This window comes from Muscardinus avellanarius (genome assembly GCF_963383645.1).
Source record: "Muscardinus avellanarius genome assembly, chromosome: 17".
NCBI lineage: Eukaryota > Metazoa > Chordata > Mammalia > Rodentia > Gliridae > Muscardinus > Muscardinus avellanarius.
The window spans coordinates 40,922,613-40,949,853 of NC_137803.1; the positions used below are offsets into that span (position 1 = coordinate 40,922,613).

General features: G+C 38.1%; 1 protein-coding gene across 1 annotated transcript in view; it reads right to left on the minus strand.

The window, feature by feature from the left end:
* Positions 1-27,241, minus strand: part of MAPRE2 (microtubule associated protein RP/EB family member 2) — a gene marked incomplete at both ends in the record, with an annotated part of 159,507 nt that overhangs the window by 103,893 nt on the left and 28,373 nt on the right. Inside the window, one exon of the mRNA XM_080714793.1 lies at positions 25,072-25,133. Coding sequence (XP_080570919.1) covers positions 25,072-25,133 — 62 coding nt within the window. The remainder of the gene's footprint in view (positions 1-25,071; positions 25,134-27,241) is intronic.

Consider the following 27,241-nt stretch of genomic DNA (forward strand, 5'->3'; position numbering starts at 1 on the left):
GTGTGCATTTATGTCCACATCACTCGGAAATACATTATGATGTGAGACTACAATGCACCAGTGTACACACACACACACACACACACACACACACACACACACACACACGGTCTTGGAAGTCACAGAGCATTGTTTCTATCGTATCTGATCAAGGTAGCCTCAAAAATCTGCCCAGATCCAAGAGAAAGGAATACTGACTCACTCCTTTCATATCCTACATGGGAGGAATATCAATCTCACACTAAGAAAAACACAAAAAAGCTTTCTTCAGAAAATACATTCTTCTATCTCATGTACACCTTGATCTACCTCTTAATCCCTACTTCTTCAGCATGGGGTTGTTAAAACAGAAATGCAAGAGAAAAAGAAAATACTTGGTACTCAAGTACTGAATTTCAAAACAAACTTGTAAACTCCTAGTAGAATAACCCAAAGAAGGAAGAGAAGTGACACTATATACACTATATTTATACTATATGCCACAAGAATGTGATTGGCTAGAGACTGTTGTGTCGGGGCCTGCTGAGTGTCCCTGAAATAGAACCCTGCTCTCTCCTATTCCCCACCCACATCTCACATCAGCATGGGGATTGAGACCAGAGAGAACCTGTTCTCTCTTTATATATGGACACCAAAGCCACACAGAATTTCTTGAGTCATTGTGGCACAGAGATAGCAGGGCCCAGATGTACATTAAGGATTTGGAGCATACTAGTTATTCTGCACAGCTACAAGGATTTCTGGAGAGAGAGGAACAAACCTGACCCCATGTGGTAGGCACAGAAACATCACCTACTGTGCCAGCTCTGTTTAGGTCTCCAGAGCACCTTGTAAAGATGTGGGGCTGGGGTGCTGTGTCTGTGTGCATCAGCCTTCTCTCATTTACCAAATGAGCAGTCCAGAGGCAGAAGCAGAAGTTAGCTGGGTGACACTGGTTTGGACGACACCCAGCGCAACTAACATGGATGCTTTTTTCTCCTTGGCACCCTTTCCACACCTCCTGCTAGAGCTGGACTCATAAGCAGGACTCAATTTTGAATCCTTGGAACCCATTTCCCTCTCTATCTTTCTGATTCTATCACCATACCTGTTCCTTTCATGATGAACTTCAATGTGTATGTCTCTCCCTTCCCTCTTCCATAGCACACAGCCTACTTCCGACGCCCTCCTCATGTTCAGCTCCTGCATCTTACAAAGAGTTTTCCTGCCTCCTCTCTTGCTTCTCAATGAATCTGACATTTCACCACTGGATCTATTTCCCCTTTCTTGTTCAGAATTCTTCAATGATTCCCTATCACTTTCAAGATAAAAATTTAAACTTTACTTTTAGTACTAAGTATTGTATACAATCTACCTTTTAAAATTGCTCCTCACACCATGTACAGTAAGAGTGAGATTTTACTTGGTACCTTCCTAACCTGAAATATGAGCTCTCCCTCTCAGTATCAGCATAAGCAATTGCTTCCTCTATTTTGAATCCTTCCTAAATGTTCTGGTAGAAATAGATTCTTCATCTGGATATTCTATTGGACTATGTCCAAGTGGGCAGCTACTTCTCTAAGTACTATTTGAAAATAACTTCAGCTTGCTTTATTAAAAATCTAGAAAAAAGACTTCCAGGAAGATGGTGACCGAGGGAAGCAGAACAAATCATCCCTGTTGACATTTGGTTTCCACTGCCATAAAAACAGCATTCTGACAAAAGAAAGAGAGCGCTACAACTATAAAAGAACATGGTTAAGTGAAAGGGAGAAGAAAAGAAAGCTAGAAGGCAGACCAGAGAGCAGAAAAGGACCTTGCTTGTTTTTAATGGCTGTGGCCACAGGCACTGTGGTGGCTGGTGCCATTTTGCCTCACTGTGGCTAACTGCCAGAGACTCACAGGAAAATAACCAACAACTTAAAATGAAGTAAGTGGTTGCAGGTCATCTTAACTGTCAGTTCCTCCTGCCAAACACTGGCTACAACTTGCAGTAGTGGCAGCCAGGCTCACCATGCTCTCCAAAGATCTAGAGTAGCACTCAAAAACACCGTTAAGTGAACCCACTGTCCCTGTGGGAGAACACCCAATGCAGTCATAGGGACTCATGCAGCTGTGATAAACTCTCTGGGTCTGAGACTTTGTGGTTCAACCTGGTGAAAGTGGAAATAGAGTCTGCTATTGGACATAGCAAAGGCTTGGAAAGACTCAGGCTCTGCACCAGTGGAAAATATGGAGGGAGACCTACACTTAACACTAGATTCAACTAGTAGGATCTCCAGAATCACCACAGACCACCCAATTGTGGTGAACAGGGAGAAGTCATACCAACCCAGCCCTAGCTGTGGAGAACAGCGTCTCTTATGTATACACTGAGTTTGGTCCCAGAGGCAACTTCTGTCTACAAAGGCAAGGAGAGACTCAGGCTCTACATCCATGGAAAGTGTGGAGGGAGACCTACACTTAACACTAAATCCAGCCCCATTAATATAGGACATCTGCATAGACTGAGAAAGACTCAGAGAACCAAGCTTGCAACAGAAAAGGTGCCAGTGGCACTCATTGTCTGCATAGAGAGAGACTGCAGAGGGAAAATATGCTGAATATATATCAGTAGGGTTGTATTATTTTGTTGTTGTTATTTTTTCTGTGTGCGTATGCTTTTTTTTTGCTCTCTTCCCCACCCCTTTCCCAAGCCTCTTCACTTGTACATACCTACTCTCTTCTCTCTATCCCTTTTTATTTTTTCTCTCTTATTCTTCTTTGTCTTGTATTAAATCCACTTAATTTCACTATACTAAATACTCTACATTGGTTACTAGAATACTACTACATATTCACTATCTCTAATTTCTACTATGTACTATCTTACCAAACTCATGCACTCACTCTATTCAGTGCTATCGGAGGCTTTACCCTATTCTTGCATTTACAACTTCACTTTCCTCCTCACTCAACCTTCACTGTTGAATACAATACAACTTGCCCTTGGATATACCAGCTGACACCTAGAGACTGAGAGAAATCTATCAAAAGCAACAGATACAAACTTCTGAAATCATGAAGAAGAATAACAAGAAATCAATGAACTCTCACAACCCCACAATAACAAAACCTGGCAACACGGAATTGCAGAGATGGCCAGAAGGACAAATCAGAAATTCAACATTAGAAATTATGCAGGATTTCTGAAAAAAATTTAGAGAGTCCAAAAGAAATAAAGGATGCAAATATTAAAATGAAGGCATCAATACAAACTAAAAACAATATATTAGACCACATGGAGAACAGAATCTCGCTCTTAGAAGATGATCACTCTAAAAATGAATGGATAGTATATAAATTAGAAAAAATGGACAGCATGAATTGGACATTGAAGAGATATGGGCCCATTTTAAAAGAGCTAACCTAAGAATAATAGGCAGAGAAGAGCAAATAGAAAGTGAAGCCAAAGGGATCAACTATCTTTTTAAAGAAGTAATATTAGAAAATTTTCCAAACATAGAACAAGAGTTTGATACACAAGTACAGGAAACTTATAGAACCCCTTAAGACAAGATCAGTGAAAAGGTTCACTACACCACATAATAGTCAAACTGAGCAATGTAGAAGCCAAGGAGAGAATCTTAAAAACAACAAAAACAAAAGACCAAGTGACATTCAGAGGCAAACCAATTAGAATCACTCCAGACTTCACAAACCAAGTCATGAAAACCAGAAGGGCCTGAAGCAATGTATTCCAAACTCTGAAAGAAAACAACATGCAGCCAAAACTTTCTACCCAGTAAAACTCTCTCTCAAATTAGATGGGGAAATAAAAATTTTTTACAACAAACAAAATCTGAAAGAATTTATGTCTTCCAAACCAGCACTACAGAAAAAACTCAGAGATTAACTGCAAAGAAGAAATAAGCAATACACACCAGAACCAGAGAAACAATTATTTCCATTAAGCAAAAAACTAAGCAAAGAAGAACAAACACTATTTCAAACAGAAGTTAAAACTCAAAATGTTAGGAATTAGGGCCGGGCGTGGTGGCGCACGCTTGTAATTCCCTGTGCTTGGGAGGCAGAGACAGGAAGATCATGTAGGTTTGAAGCCAGCTGCACGCGCTGGCTTAGGAGACCCTGTTTCCAAATAAAAATGTGAAAGTAGGTCTGGGAGTGTAGCCCGGAGGTAGAAGGGCTTTCAGGAACCCCAGTACCACCAAAAAAAATGTTAAACCATTAAAAACCATCTCTCAACAATCACAACTCCCCAATAAAAAGATATAAGGTGACAAAATGTATTAAAATCCAGAATCCATCTATCTGCTGCCTGCAAGAAACACACCTTACAAGTAAAGATACTCACAAACTAAAGGTAAAGGGTTGGAGCAAGGTAATCTATGCCAACAGAACTAGAAGACAAGCAGGAGTAGCAGCTATGAAATCAGACAAATTAGACTTCAAGCCCAAGCTTATTAGAAGAGACAAAACAGGTTTTTTTTTTTTTTTTACTGGTAAAAGAAATGATCAAGCAAGAGAAGATAATAGTCAACTGTAATGCCCCAAACATAAGTGTAGCGACTTTCATAAAACAAACTCTTTGTGATGTTAAGTTACACATAAGTCCCAATACAATAATACTGGGAGACTTCAACACCCCTCTCACACCACAAGACTGATCTTCTAGACAAAAGGTCAATAAAGATACTTCGGACCTAAAGAATACCATCAACCAAATGGACCTATTAGACACATACAGAATATCCCACTCAACTACAGCAGTTTACATTTTTCTCAGCTGCACATGGAACCTTCTCTAAAATAGACCACATCCTAGACCACAAAGTGAACACTAACAAATTCAAAAAAATGTGACATACTTCCCTGTGTCTTTTCAAACCATAATAGAATTAAACTAGAAATTAACTAAAAGAAGACCCAGAGAAACCACATAAACATGTGGAGATTGAATACCACACTGCTGAATGAAAAATGGGTTATAGAAGAAGTAAGGGGTGAAATCAAGAAATTCTTAGAAATAAACTAAAATAGAGATATAACATATCAAAACCTCTGGAACACCTTGAAGGCAGTATTAAGAGGAAAATTCATAGCACTGAATGCCCACATAAGAACAGAAAATCACCAAATAAATATCCTAATGGTATAACTCAAAGCCCTTGTTAAATAGAAAGGGTCTAACCCCAAAGCCAGTAGAAGACAGGAAATTATTAAAATCAGAGCAGAAAACAAAAAAGTGGAGAATAAAAAACAATACAGAAAATGAAACCAAAAGCTGGGTTCTTGAAAAAATTAACAAAATAGATAAGCCACTAGCCAACTTACCCCCAAAAAGAGAGAATCAACCCAAATTATGAAGATGAGAGATGAAAAAAGAGATATTACCAACAGTGTAGAAATCAAAGGTTTTATCAGAAGCTACATTGAAAAACTACACTCCAAAAAATAGAAAAACTGGAAGAAATTCACAATTCTGTAGATAAATACAACGTTCCTAAACTGAGTCAAGATATAAAAAATTAAGCCAACCAATAGCAAAGAGATTGAAACAGTAATAAAGAGCCTACTATCGAAGAAAAGCCCAGGACTAGGTGGATTCTCAGGTGAATTTTATAAAACCTTTATAGAAGAGCTAATCTCGATACTCATCTATTTCATGAAATAGAAAAAAAAATACAGGACTTTCCCAAGTAAAGTCTATGAAGACAATATCATATTAATACCAAAACCAAATAAAGACAGCTCAAGGAAGGAAAACTATAGGCCTATGTATTTGGTGCACTTGGATGCAAAACTGCTAAACAAAATACTAGCAAAACACATTTAAAACCACATCAAGAAAATCATAAACCATGACCACGTAGGGTCCACTCAGGGATGCAAGGCTGGTTCAACATACAAAAATCAATCCATGTAATTCATCACATAAACTGAACCAAAGCCGAAAATCACATGATCATTTCAATAGATGCTGAAAAAGCACTTGACAAAATCCAACATCCATTTAGGCTAAAAGCACTGCAGAGAATCGGAATAGAAGGAACATACCTCAACATCATAAAGGCAATCTAAAATAAGCCCACAGATAACATCATATTAAATGGGGAAAAACTGCAAGAATTCCACCTAAAAACAAGAAATGATGGCCATTATCACCACTTTTTCTTTACTAGCCAGAGCAGTAGGCAAGAAAAGGAAATAAAAGGAATACAAATAGAAAAAGAAGAACTAAAAAATTCACTATTTTGCAGAAAACATGATACTAAACTTAGGAGACCCAACAAACTCAACCAAAGGGCTTACAGAACTGATCAACAAATTGAGCAAAGTGTTTGAATACAAAATCAATCTTAAAAAAATTAGAACTTTTCCTGTATGTCAATCATAAATCCACTGAAAAATAAATCCAGAAGATACTTCCACTTAAGGTAGTCCACAAAAATATAAAATACTTAGGAATAAACTTAACTAAGGAGGTAAAAGACCTCTACAAAGTAAATTATAAAACATTGAAAAGAGAAATCAAAGAATACCTTAGAAGATGGAAAGATCTTTTGTGTTCATGGATAGGCAGAATTAATATCATCAAAATGGCCATATTTCCAAAAGTCATCTACAGATTCAATGCAATAGGCATTAAATTACCAAGGTCATACCTCACAGACAGAAAAAAAAAATCAGTCCATAAATTCATTTGGAACAACAAAAAACCCAGAGTATTCAAAGTAGTTCTCCGCAACAACCACCATGCAGGAGGAATCACAATACCTGACTTTAAACTATACTACAAAGCCACAGTAATAAAAACAGCATGGTACTGGCACAAAAACAGATACATAGACCAATGGAGCAGAACAGAAGTCTCAGAAACAATAGCTGGCCAAATAGGACATAAAATTTGTTGTGAGTGGATCATCTTGTCAAAGTTACTCACCTTCTGGCTTTTAGGTTTTCAGTAAGTGGGAATAAATGTGGAGAAATAGAAGCTCTAATAGATTTTTGGTGGGATTGCAATTTGGTGCAACCACTTTGGAGAACAGTATAGAAGATCCGCAGAAGAAGGAAAATGAACTTACCATATGTTCCAGCAATATCACCTTTGGGTATCTGCCAAAAAGAATGAAAACCAAAATACCAAACTAATGCATGAACAACCATGTTCACAGATGCACACTTCACCATTTCCAAACTGTGGAACGAGCCAAGATGTCTTCTAACAGATGAGTGAATTTCAAAACTATGGGATATGTACACAATGGAATTTTTCCCAGCTATAAGGGAGAACAAAATTATGGCATTTACAGTGAAATGTCACAAAAAATAATAAACCAGATGCTTTTCTTAATGTGTAAAATATTAGGGAGAAATGGGTAGGTAACAGGAGGGACTCTAGATGAAGACCCTGTTGAAGAGCAATGAAGGTCACTTATCTGAGGGGATAAGAGGGAGGAAAAAGGAAACTCTGTAAAGCACATGATGTATTTAAACATATCAAAGTCAATCAAGAAACTTAGCATGGGTTAGGAGGGAGGGAGAGGGAAGGGGTTAGAGATTGGGTAGGGGCTGATTGGGTGATGTGTGCATGTATATCTCTACAAGTTTTTTATTCCATTGAGATGTATGACTACAGTGCAGTAATAAAAATTTATTTAAAAAAAAGAACCTCAAAGAGAGCCAGCAGAATGAGAAAATTTTTGCCAACTATTCATCCAATAGAGGAATAATATCTAGAATATACAGAGAACTCAAGAAGCTCACCAATAAGAAAAATAACCCAATCAAAAAATGAGGAAGAAAAATAGACATTTGACAAAAATTCAAATGGCCAAGAAATGCATGAAAAAATGCTCAACATCATTAGCAATCAGAGAGATACAAGTCAAAATTTCCCTAAGATTTCACCTAATTCCAATTAGAATGGCAATCATTCAAAACACAAACAACAACAAATTCTGGTGAGGTTGTGGAGAAGTGGAACCTCTAATACACTGTTAGTGGGATTGCAAATTAGTGCAACCACTTTGGAAAACAGTATGGAGGATCCTCAGAAGAATGGGAACAAACTTACTATATGATCCTGCAATACCACTTCTGGGTATCTACCCAAAAGAATGGAAACCAAACTACCAGACTAATGCATGTGTATCTATGTTCATAGCCACACAATTCACAATTGCTAAACTATGGAATAAGCCTAGATGTCCATCAACAGGTGAATGGATTACAAAATTATGGCATATGTATGCAATGGAATTTTATTCAGCCATAAGGAACAAAATTATGTCATTTACAGGGAAATGGATGGAACTGGAGTATATTATGCTAAGTGAGATTAGTCATTAACAAAAAATAAGAAATCAGATGCTCTCCCTAATATGCAAAGCTAGGGAGAAAATAGGTCATAGGAGGAACTCTAGATGAAAAAGGAAAAACTGTTGATGAACAAATAAGCCAACTTAATGAAGGAGGATGGAATGGAGAAAGAGAGAACAATTCCATAATGTACAGGATGCACATTAACAAACATATCAAAGTCAATCACTAAGCCAAACATGAGAAGGAGGTAGAAGGGAGGGAATGGGGTGGGAATTGGGTAAGGGCTAATTGGGTTATGTGTACATGTATGCCTCTACCATCTTGTACTCCATTAAGATGTATAACTACTATGCACCAATAACATTAAAAAAAAAAGCTAGAAAGAAGGCAGGTGTGGTGGTGCTCGCTTATAACCCCAGAACTTGGGAGGCTGAGATAGGAGGATCATAGTTCCTTGGCCAGCCTCTGTTACTTAAGGAGCAACTTAGTGAGATACTGCTTCAAAATAAGCAAAAAATAGGGCTGGGGATGTAGATTGGAGGTAGCATGCTCCCGGGTTCTGTCTTCAGTATTGCAAATATAAATAAATAAATAAATAAATAAATAAATAAATAAATAAATAAAATTTAAAAGTAAAACAAAAAAAGCTAGGAAGAATCAGGCATGGTGAAGTATGCCAATAATCTCAATATTTGGGAAGCTGAGACAAAAGGATCACAGGCCAGCCTCAGCAACTTAGCAAGGCCCTTAACAACTTAGCGAAACCTTATTTTAAAATGAAAAATAAGGCTGGTCATGTAACTCAGGGGTAGAACATCCCTGAGTTTGATCCCCAGTTCCACACAAAAGTAAGTAAGTAAGTAAATAGGAAGAAGGTACCAATTTAATCAAATGAGTGATGATAATGTATGTGTAATAAGATTGGAGTTGTGGCCTCCTGGGAATTACTGTCTATTATTCAGGGTGGTGAGAAAGGGAGAGAGAGAGAGACTGGAAGACTCAACCACTGTGGTGTCATCCTTACCACTACTTTAATTATAATCATATTTAGTTGTTAAAGAAAGAATCGTGATGTTTTCAGTGAAGTAAAATAGCTTAAAATTTTGTAGGGAATTATTGGTTTGCAGACATGGAGAATTCTAGCATTGCTGTTTCCTACTTATGGTCAGAATATTCAAAGTCCTACAGAAGCTAAGTTCCGAGGCTGGATGACAAGTCCAAAAATGTTTCTTTGGATGGTCGCTCTGAACACAGCTAGCAGAACAGCAGCCTCACACTCTGCACGCAAACCCTCAACTCAGGGTAAAGTCAGTCACTGTGCAGGTGGCTCCTCCCTCAGTCACAGCACTTGAGAAGAATTCCTGGGGCTTGGACATGGTGCTGTGGAGAGGAGCCAAGGAACTTCACAGCAGTTCTAAAGCAGCTGCAAACCCATACTTATGTCATGCAGGTTACAGATATTCTACAGAGGACACATTCCAATTAAGAGAAGATAGATGTCTTTGCTAGTACTAATCAAGATGAGAAGCTGGGTTCCACTAAAAAGACCTAAGAATAACTCCCTAGTGTCTCCCAATTATGCAGATCTAAGATTTATGGTTAACCCATATCACTTTTCATATTTTATTATTCCCACTCCCCCTCCAAAGCAAAAGAATCATTTATTTCCATTCTTTAAATTCACTGCCGTTAATAACATGGAAGAAAAAGTAATCACAAACTAAAAGAAAGAATTAGTCCTCTCAGGGTTTCTTAGCACTGATTTGAGCTGGCAAAAGACAATACCATACAGCAATGAAAGATGTTGTCATTTATAATATTGTTTGTGGGATCAAGAAAGGTCCTAAAAGTACTGAAAAGATCTTTTTTGATTCCCCTTGAGTATCAGTAGGCAAATGTGAAAGTTAAGTTTCTGCATGATTATAACCTCCCTAAAATGGGACATGAAGGTTAAGTGACCTTTGGGATCCTCCGCTGTAGATAATCAAATTTTATTAGAGTTTTGAAGTTCTTATTTCTGTTTGCTAAAGAAAAGCAAATTATGCAGTTGTCAGTAGAAATGAAATATATTTATTTGTATGAAATGCTCTGTTCTATTGAAGTTGAGAAAAATGGCATTTAGAGCCAAAAGGCTTTCAGCAAATAATTGCAATGGATATTCCATGACAGGAGGTCAGGGTGTGAATGAAAGGGAGAGGGACAGAGTTCATAATTTATGAAGGGGTTGGAAAGAATCTTTGTTTTTCTTAGGTTCTTATTAGGAATTTTAAAGCCTTTCATAGTAGCATTAAGACCAGGAAGTTCCCCAAATGCCAGTGTATGATACTCAGGTATAGAAGCTCAGGGAAAACTCAACAAATATCCAGAATACTGGAACTCTGAGTGTTTCTAATGTAATAAAAAACCTCATACTTTCCTCATGCTTCAAATCAAACCATTAAAAGATATGATAGAGCTGTTATATAGTTGTATAACCTAAAGTAACAATACAATAGTATAGCCTAAAGTAACAATGCTTTCTTGTTAATATGAAAATTTTGATTAAAAATGATGTTGTTTAACTTATTTACTAAGGCCTATGGTTTTTCTTTAGTATATGTTCAATATACTAAAGAAAAGTTTCAAGCCGGGCGTGGCGGTGCATGCTTGTAAATTCCAGCATTTGGGAGGCTGAGACCAGAGGATCGCAGTTCGGGGACAGCCTCAGCTACTTAATGAAGCCCTCTGCAACTTAGTGAGATTCTGTTTCAAAATAAAGAATTAAAAAAAAATATGACAAGGGGTGTAGCTCATGATCGAATGCCCCTGGGTTCCAACCCCAGACCCGCAAAAATAAAAAAAAAAGTTTCTTTAGTATATGTAATGTAATATTTATGATTAGGTAAAATATTTGGGAAAATATTTAGTATATTGTATTTAATTATTATATTTAACTAAAAATTTAAGTTCTTTAGTATATGTTCAATGTAATGTGATATTTATGACTAAATACAATATTATTATAATAAAGGTTTGACCACTTGAGATAAATATTACTTAATAAAATAGTTATATTTCGGCTTTTCAGCAATCCTAGAGAAACACTACTAAGAAGCGGCAAGGCATAAATAAATTTAAATATACGTACCCAGGTGTGGTGGCACATGTCTATAATCCCAGTACTCAGGAGGCTGAGGCAGGAGGATCGTAGCTAAGAAGCTAGCCTCAGCAACTTAGTGAGATTCTCAGGAACTTAGTGAGACCCTGTTTCCAAATAAAATATAAAATAGGTCTGGGAGTATAGCCCGGAGGTAGAAAGCCCCTGGGTTCCACCCCCAGTGCCACCAAAAAAATATATAATATATATCCTGTTCAAATATCTGTCCAACCACCAAAACCTATTAATTCTTCTCCAACTGACTCTCACTCTTTCTTCCCCCGGCTCCTATACCTGAACTGTGCACAAGTGCAACAGCCTCCAAGGATCTCTGTTCGTGTGTGTAGCTTGGAGGGAGGGGCTGAGGCCATCTTCTATCTGTAACCCTTTACCTTAAACCAGCCCTGCCCCAGCCCTTAAGATTGTCTGCGCTCATTCCTTGTCAGCAATGTCTGTTCTTCTTCTCACTTGCCATTTTATAAACATAGACTCAACTCAAAGTTCAGTTTTTCTGAAGCCTTTTATGACCATCAGAAAATACTTAAAATTCTGTCCATTAAAAATATCTAGTGAATACTATCTAGGTAAATGATTTGTTATTTGCACCAGTAGTCCAGTTTTTCCAAGCAGAATTTTCTCCTTTGCCATTTTTACCATGCAATCCAAAGAGTTTTACCTACATTGAATTAAAATGTTTCATGTTTCTCTATTATCTCACTACAGCATGTTTTCCATTGAAATGAAAATACTACATATTGTACATACATATTTGTTGTTGCTGCTGTTTTTATGTAGCCCTTTAAATAAATTAGTGGCCTTAGTTAGGCAGATTTTATTTTATATTATGGGGGGATATGTTTTCTTAAATAGGATCCAAAGAGTAGCGGGATATTCTCATTCTAATATACCATTCTAGATATAGGTTGTTCCTGTATGGAGGCAACGATGTCATGACACGTATGTTCTGAGCACTCAATTCATATATATTATTATTTGCAGTACTGGGGATTGAACCCAGGTGCATTCTCCCTCTGAGTTATACCCCCAGCCCTATTTTTTATTCATTTTGAAACAGAAACAGGGTCTCACTAAGTTGCAGAGGGCCTCACTATGTAACTGTGGCTCTCCGCAAACCTGCGATCCTCGTCTCGGCCTCCTAAGTACTGGGATTGCAAGTGTGTACCACCATGTCCAGCTAGATTTTTATTTTTGAACAGGCCTTGGTAAGTTGCTGAGGCTGGCCACAAACCTGAGATTTTCCTGTTTCAGCCTCCCAAGTACTGGATTACAGGTGTGTGCTGCTACACCTGGCTTGATAAGTTTTTTTTTTTTTTTAAACAAACCAAGGATGGATTTTCTTTAAACCAAGCACCAGAAGAGGATACTGATGGTTCAGTCCAGTTTATAAGCCAGAGTAATGTTTCATGAGTGGCATTACCTCACACAGACCTGAGACATATCACTCACCGATATCAAAAATAGTGATAGAGACACAAGAGTTCCATGAGAAAGATTCTAAGCAGCAGATATCCATAAGCAGCAGATATCCAGCACTGTTATTGCCTTGGAAAAGCTTAATGGAATAATAAGCCAGTGTCCAAAGCAGGATTTACAGGTCGGCAAAAGATCCAAACCCCCCTGGCCTAGAAGAAAGTCCTTGAGGGAGGTACTCAGAGGCTTATCTTGACCTTTGCTATTTGAGTTCCCTTGTGTGGTTGAATATTAACCTGATAATCTGGGATTCATTTGAACTGCTTTCTTGAAGACTGAAGCATAGCTAACTTTAGAACAGAGACAGACTAGTCACTGCACACACTTTAAGTGAAAAGATATTTGAGGTAAGGGATGCTGACAGTCTGTGACGCCCACAGCACAAGTAACCAGGCAACCTGTTGGTGAACTGGTTTTCAAGACGACACAGAACACAGAAAGCACATATTGGGTGCCTACCATTTGGGAGGATACTTAGAATAGATTGTGTCATCCATTGCTCTTGAGAGTCTATACTCAGAAAGTAAAAATCATACTTGGGAAGAGTTTTTAAAAATCTGAGATAATATCCAATGAGAAACTTTCTAATATAATAAAATAATAAAAATAAATAATAACAACCACATTCAAGATGTGGTGATGCACGCTTGTAATCCCAGTACTTGGAAGGCTGAGACAGGAGAATCGCAGGTTCTAGACCAGCCTCAGCACCCTAGCAAGATCCTCAGTAACTTAGTGAGACTTTCAAAATAAAAAATAAGCCGGGCGTGGTAGTTCATGCTTGTAATCTCAGCATTTGGGAGGTTGAGACAGGAGGATCGTGGTTTGTGGCCAACCTCATCTTAGTGGGACCCTTTGCAACTCAGTGAGACTCTGTTTCAAGATAAAGAATTAAAAAAAAAAAAGGCTGGGGGTATAGCTCAGAGGTAGAATGCCCCTGGGTTCCATCCCCACTATTGCAATAAATGAATGAATGAATGAATGAATAAATAAATAAATAAATAAATAAATAAATAAATGGCTGCAGTACAGATCAGAGATAGAATGTCCCTGGGTTTATTCCCCAGCACAAAAACAAACAACAACAAAAAAGCATATTCACAGGGGATGTGGTGACACACAGGTCTCACGCTGCCACTCTGGGGTATAATTTAACCAGTTATGATCTGTTAGTTTAAAATATACCAGTTAGTTTTGAAATAGTCTCCATAAGCACATCGTATAAATTATGATATATAATTCTATATGCCATGTTACAGACATTAAACTACAATCATAAGTATGTATAGAAGCATAGAATACTACTCATGATATAAAATACAAAAGCAAAATACTAAAATGTTCACAAGGTCTGATAATATCTATGTATAATTATATAAATGAAAACCAGAAGGAAAAAAAATGAAACAGAATGTAAAGTAGCATTTATGTACGACTACCTGTTGATTACTCTGGGTACCTCATATAAGTGGAATCACATTATTTGTCCTTTTCTGTGACTCACTTAGCATGCTACCCTCAAAGTTAATTCACAGTGTAGTACATGCCAGAATTCTCTTTCTAAGGCTGAATAATATTCCACTGCATGTATATGCCGCATTTTGTTTATTCACTCATATCTATAGATACTTGAACTGCTTCCACCTTTTGGCTACTGTAAACAATGCCACTATGAATATGTGTATACTCAACATTTTTCTTTTTTTCTATCTTTTCCTTTATTTTTTTCTCCTCTCCTTTCCTCCCTTCCTCTTCTCTCACCTCCCCTCTCTTCTCCTCTCTTCTTCCTTTTCTTTTTTTCTACTGGGGATTGAACCTAGGGGCATTCTACCTCTGAGCTATACCCAATTTTAAATTCTATGTTTTGAAACAGGGTCTTGCTAGATTGTTGAGAGTCTTGCTAAGTTGCTGAGGTTGGTCTTAAACATGTGATCCTTCTATCTCAGCTCTTATTTTGCATTGTAAATATTGGTAATCTTCAATAATCTTCTCTTCTGAACTCCCTTTTCTGTCTCTACTCTCCTTGAGCAATCTTACCTATATTCATGACTTCTAATGACTCCCAAAGCCATACTTCACTCTTTTCTCTTTTAGGGTTCGGATTCCAAATCTCCATGTGTAGCTTCTTGGACATACTGAGCTTACACAGTATCTGCAGGAACGAGCTTCCAATTCTCGCACTCACACAAGTTTCTTATCTCAATAAATAAAATCAGCCCGACCCTCACCTACTCATTCCAGACACATGGCACTATCCTTGGCCCATCACAGTCCTGCCACTGGTGGAGCCCCAGGGAGCTCTCTGAACCTGTGGTCTCCAGGAACCGCTGGAAGGCACCCCCAGATCTGCCCATTAGCTTCGTCTCACCGTGCCCTGGATGCTGGAGCTCCTTGTGCAACGTCTTCCCATTGTATTAGTGCGCCATGTGCTTCTTGTATTTTCTCTTTAGATCCTTGCAGCTGCTGCTCTTTCTGCCAAAATAATTTCCCATTCTCTTTAGTCCTCCCTCCCTAGCACTTGGCTGGCTCCTTCTTTCCTTCAGATCTCAGATCAGATGCCACTGACCTTGGGAGGCTCATCTGATCTTCCTGTAGCAGCTCTGGCTTTGCTGTTCCTGCTAAGGGTTCCCACCGCCTCCTGTGCTCCTCTCAGCAGAGTCCTAGGCCATGGGTAACAGAACTGCCTGCTTAGTTAGCAAGATCCACCAGGGCCGAGACCCTGGCTAGCCCCAGTGTGCCTTCAGCCCCCTGCACAGTGATGGAGCCATGATAGATGCTTCATTAATATTTGTTACCCAATTTGTGAAAAACAGAAAGAAAACTGGTCTGGGGCACTTGAAACATCCAGAAATATAGAAAAAGTATGACCGTATAAGATACACTCAGACCCACCAGCTATATTGAGCAAGTGTTAATATTTAGCTACATATTCTTTATCTAGTCATTTATTTATTTGACAAATAACTTTCAAGAAAATCACAGACAAAATGAATGAATGCTTCAGTTTTGCCAACACATCCTCACAACACATAAAATAACCTTCTGAAAAATAGGAGAATGAGGAACCAGAACGAACACCTCTGACTCTCTAGACAGTTAGTGAAACTCAGAAATGAGAACACTGAACTCATTATCAGAATTTATAAATGTACTCTCATTCCATAATGTATTCTACATGGGTCTTTTAAGATAATCTCACTAGTGAGAAAAAGAAACCCTATGAAGAACTGGTAGCTCTAAGAGGAAAGGGGAAAGGACACAAATAGTGTCTGAGTGCCCACGATGTACCTGGCACTTATGGTACCTGTAATTATTCTTGCAACACACTCTAGATATATTATGTCTCTATTCTGAAGAGGAGGAAAGCAGGTCTCAGGCTATTTGTCCAGGTCCTGAAGGAGGTAAGTAGTAGGTACAGAATGTGTTCCAAGCTTTTCTCTCTTTCCACGACCCATTGATTCACTACTTAAATTAAAATTTTTAATTAAGAGATTTTGTTTTGTTTTTTGGTGCCAAAAACCAGGTACAAATAATTGAAAATTTTAATTTAAAAAATGTCACTGTGGTATGAGATGGTAAAACACCTGTTATTTCTTGGGTTTACCCTCTTTCTAGTTCTTATTACCTGTGTGATACAGATAAGGTAGAGAAAAACAGAGCACAGAACAATGAGAATCAGAACCTGAAGGTCCTGGTCCTGTGACTCTGTCACCAACTGTTGGACCCCAGGCAAGTCACTCAACTCTCCTCCCCAAGGGTGCTCATCTATAGAATAAGTGATTTGGGAGCATGTGTGGTGGTGGACACCTGTAATCCCAGTACTTGGGAGGCTGAGACAGGAGGATCACAGGTTTGAGGACAGCCTCAGTTACTTTGCAAGACACTTAGAAACCTAGCAATACCCTGTTTCAAAAGACAAAAGAAAGAAAGAATAGGGTGTAGCTTGGAGGTAGAATGCCCCTGGGTTCAATCCCCTGTACATACATGAATAAACAGTTGAATTAGATTACCATTGAGATTCCTTCCAGATGTGTAATAAACAAAACACAAATAACTCAACAGGTCTTAGGGCTTTGCTCAGTCATCAGTGAGGGCCAGGAGGCAGGTCTTGCTTGTCCCAGGACCAGGCTGTCTCTTCTTAATAAAGTACTCAGCTAGTGACTCACTGCCAGTGTCAGCCGACTTTAATGGGAATATTGGCCAATACAGCTACAACAGCCTTCAAATCTCTAGAAACAGACCCCCCCCATAGATTTGGACAGTAACTGATAAGGAAGACTGCAAAATGGAGAGCCACAAAAATCCTTTATTCCAAGGGAACCCCTGCTTTACCCCATGCCATGCAACCTCTGCCAGATATGTTCATCATAGTCGTTTTTAAAAGACTTTCTGCTCCATTAGCTAGTATGTGCCAAGAGCTCTGTTTTGTTTGCCTGTAGAGATCCAGCAATTAGCATGGAACTTGGTCAGAGTGAGAAATCAATAAATGTCTACCGCATAAATGGCAAATATCACCCTCAGTGAGTAGCTGAAACCAACTTGCCTTCATGGTTCAGCTCAGAAGCCATCTCTACCTCCACCCTCCTCCAACTTTCATATTTTAACTGTATTTTCCCCATAGTATCTCGTTTTCTATATTTTATTATAGTTACTTATATATTTATCTTTTAATAAAAGCAAACTATGAGACAGAAACTATCTTTTGCTAATCACTGAAAATGTCTAGTTCATACTAGGTACAAAGTAAATGTGGAATGAACATCTCAATCATGCATATACATACCCACATGCACATATACATACGCTCAAATAATTAGCAAAGTTCATTACAGATAGTGGGCACTCAATACATATTATTCAATAACTTAAACACTCTTCCTGACAAAGTTGTGGTGAAGCCAGTATCCTCAAGCTATAGTCTGTAAATTTGTCCTTTTGGGAAAATATGGCAAACTAGAAAAAAGCCATAAAAATGGTCATATCCTTCAATAAGAATCCCACTTCTGGGATTTGATCAACAGGCACAAACCAAATCAAAGCAAACAACAATAAAGTCTATATAGAAATTTGGAGTGGAAAAAAAAACTTGCAAATAGTAAGAATTAGAGTCTATGCTATTGTGCATGGACACAGTATTCCACCATTGTGTGTGTGTGTGTGTGTGTGTGTGTGTGTGTGTGTGTGTATGTGTGCGCGCGTGCACACGTGCGCGCCACTGGAGATTAAACCCAAGGGCATTCTACATCTGAGCTACACCCCCAGCCTATTTTATTCTTTTTATTTTTGAAACAGGGTCTCACTAAGTTGCGGTGGGCCTCACTACTTACTCATTAAGTAGTTGTGGTTGTCTTTGAACCTGAGATTCTCCTGTCTCAGCTTCCCAAATACTGGGATTACAAGTGTATGCCACTACACCTGGCTAGTATTCCACTATTTTAATCACAGTTCTGATGACCCACGAAACTGAAAACGCTTGCAACTAAAGCTAAGTAAAATACTAGCTTCACATTTATGATATTTACTGTGAAAAAATAGGAATGTTTATGGAAAAGCAAATACGAAAAATAGAAATAATAGCTATTTGAGAATGGTGTTGTTATGAATTATTTTCCCTTCAAAGTTTCCTTTAAGTTTACTATATTATTTTTTAAATAAAAACATATAGAGACAGGCATGGTGGTGCATGCTTGTAATCCCAGTACTTGGAAGGCTGAGACAGGAGGGTCATGGTTCATGAACAGCTTCAGAAACTTGTGGGGCCCTCTGCAATTGAGTGAAACCCTGTCTCAAAATAGGAGGATCATTGTTCGAGGACAGCCTCAGCTATTTAGTGAGGCCCTTTGCAACTCAGTGAGACCTTGTTTCAAAGAATAAAAAAAAATAGGGCTGGGGGTATAACTCAGAGGTAGAATGCCTTGGGTTCCATCCTTAGTACCAGAAAAAAAAAAAAAAGAGTAAGAAATAGGGCTACGGGTGTAGCTCAGAGGAAGAATACCCCTGGGTTCAATCCCCAGTACTGCAATAAACAAACAAACAAACAAACAAACAAACAAACAAAACGTGTATAGCCAACATTGACTTGTCCTTAACATTGCTTGCTTGCTTGCTTGCTTGCTTGCTTGCTTGCTTGCTTGCTTGCTTGCTTCCTTCCTTCCTTCCTTCCTTCCTTCCTTCCTTCCTTTCTTTGTACTGGGAATTGAACCCAGGGGCATTCTACCTCTGAGCTACACCCCCAGCCCTATTTTTTATTCTTTATTTTGACACAGGGTCTCACTAAGTTACAGAAGGCCTCACTAAGTATTTGAGGCTGGCTTTGAATCTGCAATCTTCCTGTCTCAGCCTCCCAAGTACTGGGATTACAAGCATGTGCCACCACACTTGGCTTACATAGTTATATTTCTAATATATAGTTGTCTAGTGATGACCAAAGCATAAAATTAAATCACATACCTACTAGTTATTGCTTCAGTATTTAACTCTAGGACTTGGGCTACCCATAAAGATGTCATGAGGTGTACAGTGTGGCACATCACACATGGTGCAGAAACAGATTCAGATGGGAAGCAGGCAGCCAGACCCACCAAAGGAATCTCAGGAACTGCATAAATGGTGATAAGGTTATCCACTCAAGAAAAATGTCAACACCCATGAGCATCCCTAATGCAAAAGTCCCAAATCTGACATGATGTGAAATCTTTTTTTTTTTTTTTTTTTTTTTTTTTTACTGTACTGGGGATTGAACCTAGGAGCATCACACTTCTGATCTACACCCCAGCCCTGGTTTTTTTTTTTAATTCTTTATTTTAAAACAGGGTCTCACTAAGTAGCATAGAGCCTCACTAAGTAGCTGAGGCTGGCTGCAAACCTGCGATCCTCCTGTCTCAGCCTCTCAAGTACTGGGATTACAAGCATGTGCCACCACGCTTGGCTAATCTGAAACGTTTTGAGCACTGATATGACACTACAAGTAAAAATTGCAAACCTGACTCATATGGGTCACAGCCAAAACACAGGCATACTAAAAATATTATATAAAATCACCTTCAGGGTATGTGTATAGGTGTATATGAAACATAAAAGAATTGTATTTATGCTGGGATCCTATTCCCAGGATCATATATATATGCAAATATTCCAAAATCTGAAAAAAATTAAAATTCAAACTACATATTTTCTCAAACATTTCAGATAAGGGATGCTCAACCTGTACTGGTTTCTGAGATAGTTAAAACTATAACTCAGAAGGGACATGTAGAGAAGGGAGAGGAATTAAAGATGGCATCTTCTTGGTTCACCACCATCTATCCTTTTACCACCTATTATCTGACAGGGATCTACAAACTGACTGATAGGCTAAAAGCAGTCAATCTCTGTTTTTATAAAGTCTTATTGAACACAGCCATGGCCATTTATTTATGTAATGTCCATAAGTTGTTTTTACCCTACAATGAATTAAGTAGTTTTAACAGAGCTGTTTGGCCTATAGGGTACAAATATTATTTTCCTCTTTTTTTTTTTTTTGCGGGTCTGGGGATGGAACCCAAGGGCATTCAGCCTCTGAGGTACATCCCCTGCCCTATTTTTTATTCTTTATTTTTGAAGCAGGGTCTCACTAAGTTGCAGATGACCTCACTAAGTAGCTGAGGCTGTCTGCAAACCGCGATCCTCTGGTCTCAGCCTCCCAAATGCTGGGATTACAAGCAAGCGCCACCATGCCCGGCTTATCATTTGCCTCTTTATAATGCCCCAGATATAAGAAGATTTATGAAGAGAAACTATTTAACATGCACTGCCTTTTTCTATTCTTTAAAAAAATATGTATCCTGGAAGATAGGGTGAGTATATACCTGATTATTAAATGGAGACACTTTTGAAGGTGAAGGGACTGCTAACCAGACTGTACTCCAGGATGTTGGTAGTAGACCAGGACTGTACCAGGCAGTCCCTAAGGATAGTAACACAAGATTCATTTTCAGAAGGCACCCAACGCCTATTCAGAGACTTCTCCATGTACAAAGATGGGTTAGGCAGCTTCTCTCCTTGGTTCTTCTTTCTCTGTCGCCCTCAGATGCCTTCCCAACTCTGCCTAAAGTTTACTCTGGCCCCTTAAGAAGCAACTTCTGGGACAACACTCTGGGTTCTGGATCTCTACTTTCATTTGAGAAAAGGGGAAGAGTTTACTAATATCATTTAAATGACCCTTATTTCAAATCAATACACATAAATATTTTGTACTAGCAAATTTCCCTTGGTCTAATATCAAGGCAACTTTTTAGAAAGCTACTATCCTTAGGAGAAGAGACTCAGATTTATTTTCTCAAATAAGTTATTTAACAATAACCATCGCATTTTTCACAATGAGACAACAAAGAAAATATGATATGCTATCAATAGATTTGAGGTTGTAATACTCACCATTACTGTTTGGAGAATTATTATTTAAGAACATGGTTTTTAGTTTCAGCATTTCACAATTTGAAACAAAAGAAGAAAATAACCTGCATAACTCCCCACACCCCTTTCTTGAGTAAAAAACAAAGCCAAACTCAAACAACCCACAAAAAAATTTAATTTTATATGCGGGGTGCGGGGAGTAAAGCTAAAGATGTTTAGAGCAGCTTTGATGACATCTAGGCCCGTATAGTCCACGAGGGTGTTCTCTGTGTGAACAATAATATCTTACAGCTTTGAAATGTCTATGAATGGCTTTCCAAATATTGCCATCTGGTGGAATTTTAGTTAATTGTTTCTTTATTCTAGGGAGCTCCTGGAGATGAACCTTGAAAGCATGATCATATAGAGACTCCAGGTACCCGTGGGAAATAACTGAAGGTCAAAATGATCGCATTCCAAAGATAAATCTCAACCTGAAAAAAACGAAGCTTTTGGGTTTTCATCAATGACACATGATATTCTATCTCTGTCAACAGAGGGGTTACCTTGCTTTTTAACAATATCAATTAAAAATCCTTTATTCATAAATAACTAGAAATATCATGAGATCATTTTGATCATATCTTGATATTCATCATCCCTCCCTTGTCACTAATAAGATCTTCACATTTAAACTTTAATTAGTTTGACCAGTTTTAGAGAAATTGCTAAGAAGAGCCAATTAGCACTTAGCACTCTTGGGAAGCAGATACAGTTTGAAAAATAATATTTGAATGAAGCATATTCACTCAAATATTGACTTTAAATGTATAATTAAATTTTGAAAATAAATTTGTCACAAAGGCAACAGTACTATTTGCTTTAATTTAATCTGTAAACAAGGAGTCACACAAAATATTGTATAGAGACTTCCGGGAAGATGGCGACCGAGAAAAGCGGGGCTTAAGAGCCCCGCTAACAACAAACCTCCATTACCACAAAATCGGCGCCTTTCATAGCCAGAAAACACCATCACCAGTGAAACAAAAAATCACCAGGCTCCAGAGAGAAAGCGGACTGAGAACAGAGCCACAGAGGAGATAACCGGCCTATCGCCGAGGACGCGGCAGACGCGGCGGCAGCAGTGCCATACTGCCGGCGAATTCACGGGACGGCTACAGCAAGCCGAGGTGAGCCACTGCGGAACAGCCAGGCGGGATTTCTCCGCGCAGAGAGCATCTAAAGTTCCCAGTGGCCGAGCTCAGCACATGCTGCAGGGATTCAGAGTGGAAACCAAAACCAAGAAGAAAAAACCAGCCCCACAGCCGAGGGCGTAGCAGCGGCGCCATATTGCCACTGGCAGCAGCAGCACCGAATCCAGAGAGGCCAATACAGCTACATCTGCGTACTCAAGAACAGTGAGTCAAATTGCGGGCCACAGAGGAGAAATCCCAGTACTGTACTCCCTGGGACTTGACCCAGTGGGGGAGGGGCGGTGGCAGAGATATCACACCATAGAACTTGCAACCTGGCACCCCCCACAGTCTAAAGCAGCCTCTAGCGACTCTCTGGGTCGGAGACTCTGTGATAAAACCCAGTAAAGGAGTAGTGGGGTCCGAGATACTACTGACTCGAGATCCAGAACACCTTAAGGGAAGTCATAGTGACCCAAGGGAAGAACCCAGAGAAGGCACAAACATCCGAAATCATGGGAAAGAGGAATAATTCTGGAGCAATAAATGCCCACAACCCCACAACATCAGAACCCGATAAAACTGAAAATCAGAGATTTCTAGAAGATCAAATCAGGAAAATAACTGTAGAAATAATAGAGGTGCTTCGAAAAGAACTCAGAGAGAGCCAAAAAGAGATAAAGGATGCAATTAATGAAGTAAAGGCCTCAATTCAAAGCACAAACAACCGATTAGAACACATGGAGAACAGAATCTCGCTCTTAGAAGATGAGCAATCCAAAAATGAACGCATAGTTTCTAATCTAGAAAAAAATATCCGACAGCAGGAATCTGATATTGAAGAAATATGGGCCCATTTTAAGAGAGCTAACCTAAGAATATTTGGAATAGAGGAGGGAAAAGAAAGTGAAACCAAAGGGATCAACAATCTCTTCAAGGAAGTAATAGCAGAAAATTTTCCAGACATAGAGCAAGAGGTCGATACACAGGTCCAGGAAACTTATAGAACTCCCTTTAGACAGGATCGGAGAAGAGGATCCCCACGCCACATAATTGTCAAAATGACCAATGTGGAAGCCAAGCAGAGAATCTTAAAGGCAACAAAAGCAAAGGGCCAAGTGACATTCAGAGACAAACCAATTAGAATCACTCCAGACTTCCCAAACCAAGTTATGAGAGCCAGAAGGGCTTGGAGTAACATATTCCAAACTCTGAAAGAAAACAACTTCCAGCCAAAAATTTCCTACCCAGCAAAACTTTCTATCAAATTAGATGGAGAAATAAGAAGCTTCCATGACAAACAGAAACTGAAGGAATTTATGTCTTCAAAACCAGCACTAGAGAAAATACTCAAAGAGATTAACTACAAAGAAGAAATAGGTAACACACTCCAGAACTAGAGAAACAAGATTTTCCATCCAACAAACAACTAAGATTGGTTATCTGTGGAGATTCATTATTTATGTTAGTCTTTTACCTATCTGTAAAGGGTATTGTTTGCCTTTATTGTTGTTAATTTCTAGGATTCCTAGTTGGAATATTAATACACCTTCAGATATAGCATTTGGAAATATTTTATCCCATTCTATTAGTAACTGTTAACTCTGTTTACATTGTCTTTGGATATACAATTTTTTTTTTTTAGGGAGTTTGTATACTCCTCTGTTGCCTGTGCCTTTGAAATCATAACCAAGAAATCACTGCCAATTTCAATGTTGTGAGGTTTAATGACCCAGATTTTCTCCTAAAAGTTTATAGTCTTAAGATTTATATTTAGGTCTATTATCTATTTTGAGTTAATATTTGTATATGGGATTAGGTAAGGGTCCAATTTTATTCTTTTCCATGTAATTATTATTTTTTAACAATATTTAGTTAAAAGATTAATATTTCTACCACCAAATGTTCGTGGAAACCTTGTCAAAAATAACTTGACAATATAGGGAAGAATTTAGCTCTAGGCTTTTATTTAACTCCAATGGTTTATATATCTGCCTTTAGAATAGTACTACACTGTTTCAATTATTGTAGCTTTATATGGTTTGAAATCAGAAAATATATATCTTCTAGCTTTGTTCTTTTTCAAGATCGTTTTGGGTACCTAGAGTCCATATTCCATATTAGGATAGATTTTTTTCTGAAAAATAAATATATAAATATATGATAGTTTCACCTAAAAAATTAGAAAAAAAAATATTCTCTGGTAAGAAAGAAAGCAAAAAGAAATATTGAAATGTTATCTTTAAGTCATCAAAAGCTTGGTATCAGACAAATGAAACTGTTATGTGAGATTATCATTTTTAATTTTAGATAAATTGCCATAATACTAGATGTCAACTACTAAGCCAAGCATGGGAGGGAGGGATAGGGAGAGAATGGGGTGGGGATTGGGTGGGGGCTGCCTGGGAAAAGTGTGCATGTATGTCTACAAAAGTATGTATCCTACTATGATGTATGAATACAGTGCACCAATAAAAATAAATAAATTAAAAAATAAAATAAATTAAAAAAAAATAAAAACAAAAAAAAAACAAAACAAAAAAAAAAACAAAATATTGTATATTTAAATCTTACCTTGAGCATCCAGGCGCTCTCCCTGGCTGTCGAGATGAACTATTCCTTTGAGAAATGGGACACTGGGGGGGAAAAAGAGACAGAGAGATAGAATTTAATAATATGGTAAAAATATAGGAATGGAATTATAATTATAATTATAATTATAATTTAGTTCACTAGAAGTGGTAAGAAATGGAAAGGAAATGAAAGAAAAACATACTCAAATATCCAAAGTAAGTTGATTTTGCCATGAGAGTGATTAAATTGACAAACAAATAGAATTATGCTCTCAATCTATATCATTAGAGTGATGCTCAGGTTGATTTGCTATAATCTGTGAAAATTTAATATACCATCAGTCTTATGAATATTTTACCTCCCATCTCTCCATAGTCTGAAGTGATGAAAATCATGTTACAGATAACCCCAGGAATCAGTGCCTTTGGTGTGGTATCAAATACAACATCAATTAGAGTATTGACTTTACCAAACTTAGGTTAATTTTTAGGTCTTATATCTAGTACTATCATGGGCTTAATCTAGTGAAGAGATTTCTGTTTAATCTTTGAAAGGATAATTGTCATAAACAATGTCAGGGTAAAACTTCAAAATATACATAAAACAAATGTAAAATTATTTTCTTCATATGGATTAGTTATTTTTCTCCAAATCATGTTCTGACTTAGTGATAAAATGGATGCGGGACAGATCCGATTCTAGAGGCTGAGAATACACGAGTTCTAGGCTTTGGTAGTGGAGGAAGGATAGTTACTGGGGAGGCAGCCTTTGGTCCAGCCAGATGCTGCTAAAATGACCTGGCATGCATGTGGGCTGAGCCTCAACTCATATCCCCACTACCCCAAGTAACAAATTGGAAATGACCCCTACCTGTCATCCATATGAGGCTTCACCCCTCACGTTGCTTTTCTGAGTTTTTTGTCTGAGGCTATTTATTTATTTATTTATTTATTTATTTATTTATTTATTTAGTGGTACTGGGGATGGAACCCAGGGGCATTATACCTTCGAGCTACACCCCAGCTCTATTTTTTTAGTCTTTTTATTTTATAAAACAGGGTCTCACTGAGTTGCAAAGGGCCTCTCTTAAGTAACTGTGGCTGTCCATGAACTGAGATCCTCTAGTCTCCACCCCCTGAATGCTAGGATCACAAGCGTGCACCATCATGGCTCGGCTTGTGACTATTTTTGTAAATGCCTTATTTAAATCACTTGTATAAAATATCTGTCTAGGTTCAGTGGTGCATGCCTATAATCCTAGTACTCCAGAGGCTGAGATAGTAGAGTCACAGACTCAAGGCCAGCTTCAACAACTTAGGGAGACCATCAGTGACTTGAGATTCTGTTTAAAAATAACATAGGCTGAGAGTATAGCTCAGAGGTAGAATGTCCCTGGGAGTCAATCCTCAGTAGAAAATAATATAAAATAAAAATCTGTGGCAGAACTAACATTATGTGGTTAATCCTAGTCAAAGGAAAACTAAAGTTTTATATTTTACTTCAGATAAAACATGTAGCCGGACGTGGTGGCACATGCTTGTAATCCCAGCATTTGGGAGGCTGAGACCGGAGGATCTTGGTTCGTGGACAGCCTCAGCTACTTAATGAGGCCCTTTGCAACTTAGTGAGACCCTGTTTCAAAATAAAGAATAAAAAATAGGGCAGGGGGTATAGCTCAGAGGTCGAATGCCCCTGGGTTCCATCCCCAGAACCACCAAAAAAAAAAAAAAATGTAGAATTTCTTTATATTTTTTGATAGCAGAATTTAATTTTATGGGTATTTCCTACCTTTCCATAATTTAATGATAGCTGATAAACTAAAAATCAGATTAAAAATAGCAATTCCCATCCATGTCAGTTTCTATTCTTAAGTCTTTTAATCTTTTAGGAATTTTAATTGAATCAGAATAAATTTGTCATTTGCCTTTTTTATTTAACTATGTTATGCAAAGTATTGGTCACTAAGTTAGGAAGCAGAAGCATAAGGTTCTTAGTTTATCTATAAACCAGATAATGAGCCCTTAGAAAAGCCAGTCTCATCTGTTTACAGTTGGTCTTTCTCTGTTTCCTCACAATAGCCCATTGCTAATTCATCAGTAGCTGCCATGGATCAATTTGGAGAAGAATGAGATTTTATGGCACACCCTATGTGCCAATCATTTTACATATT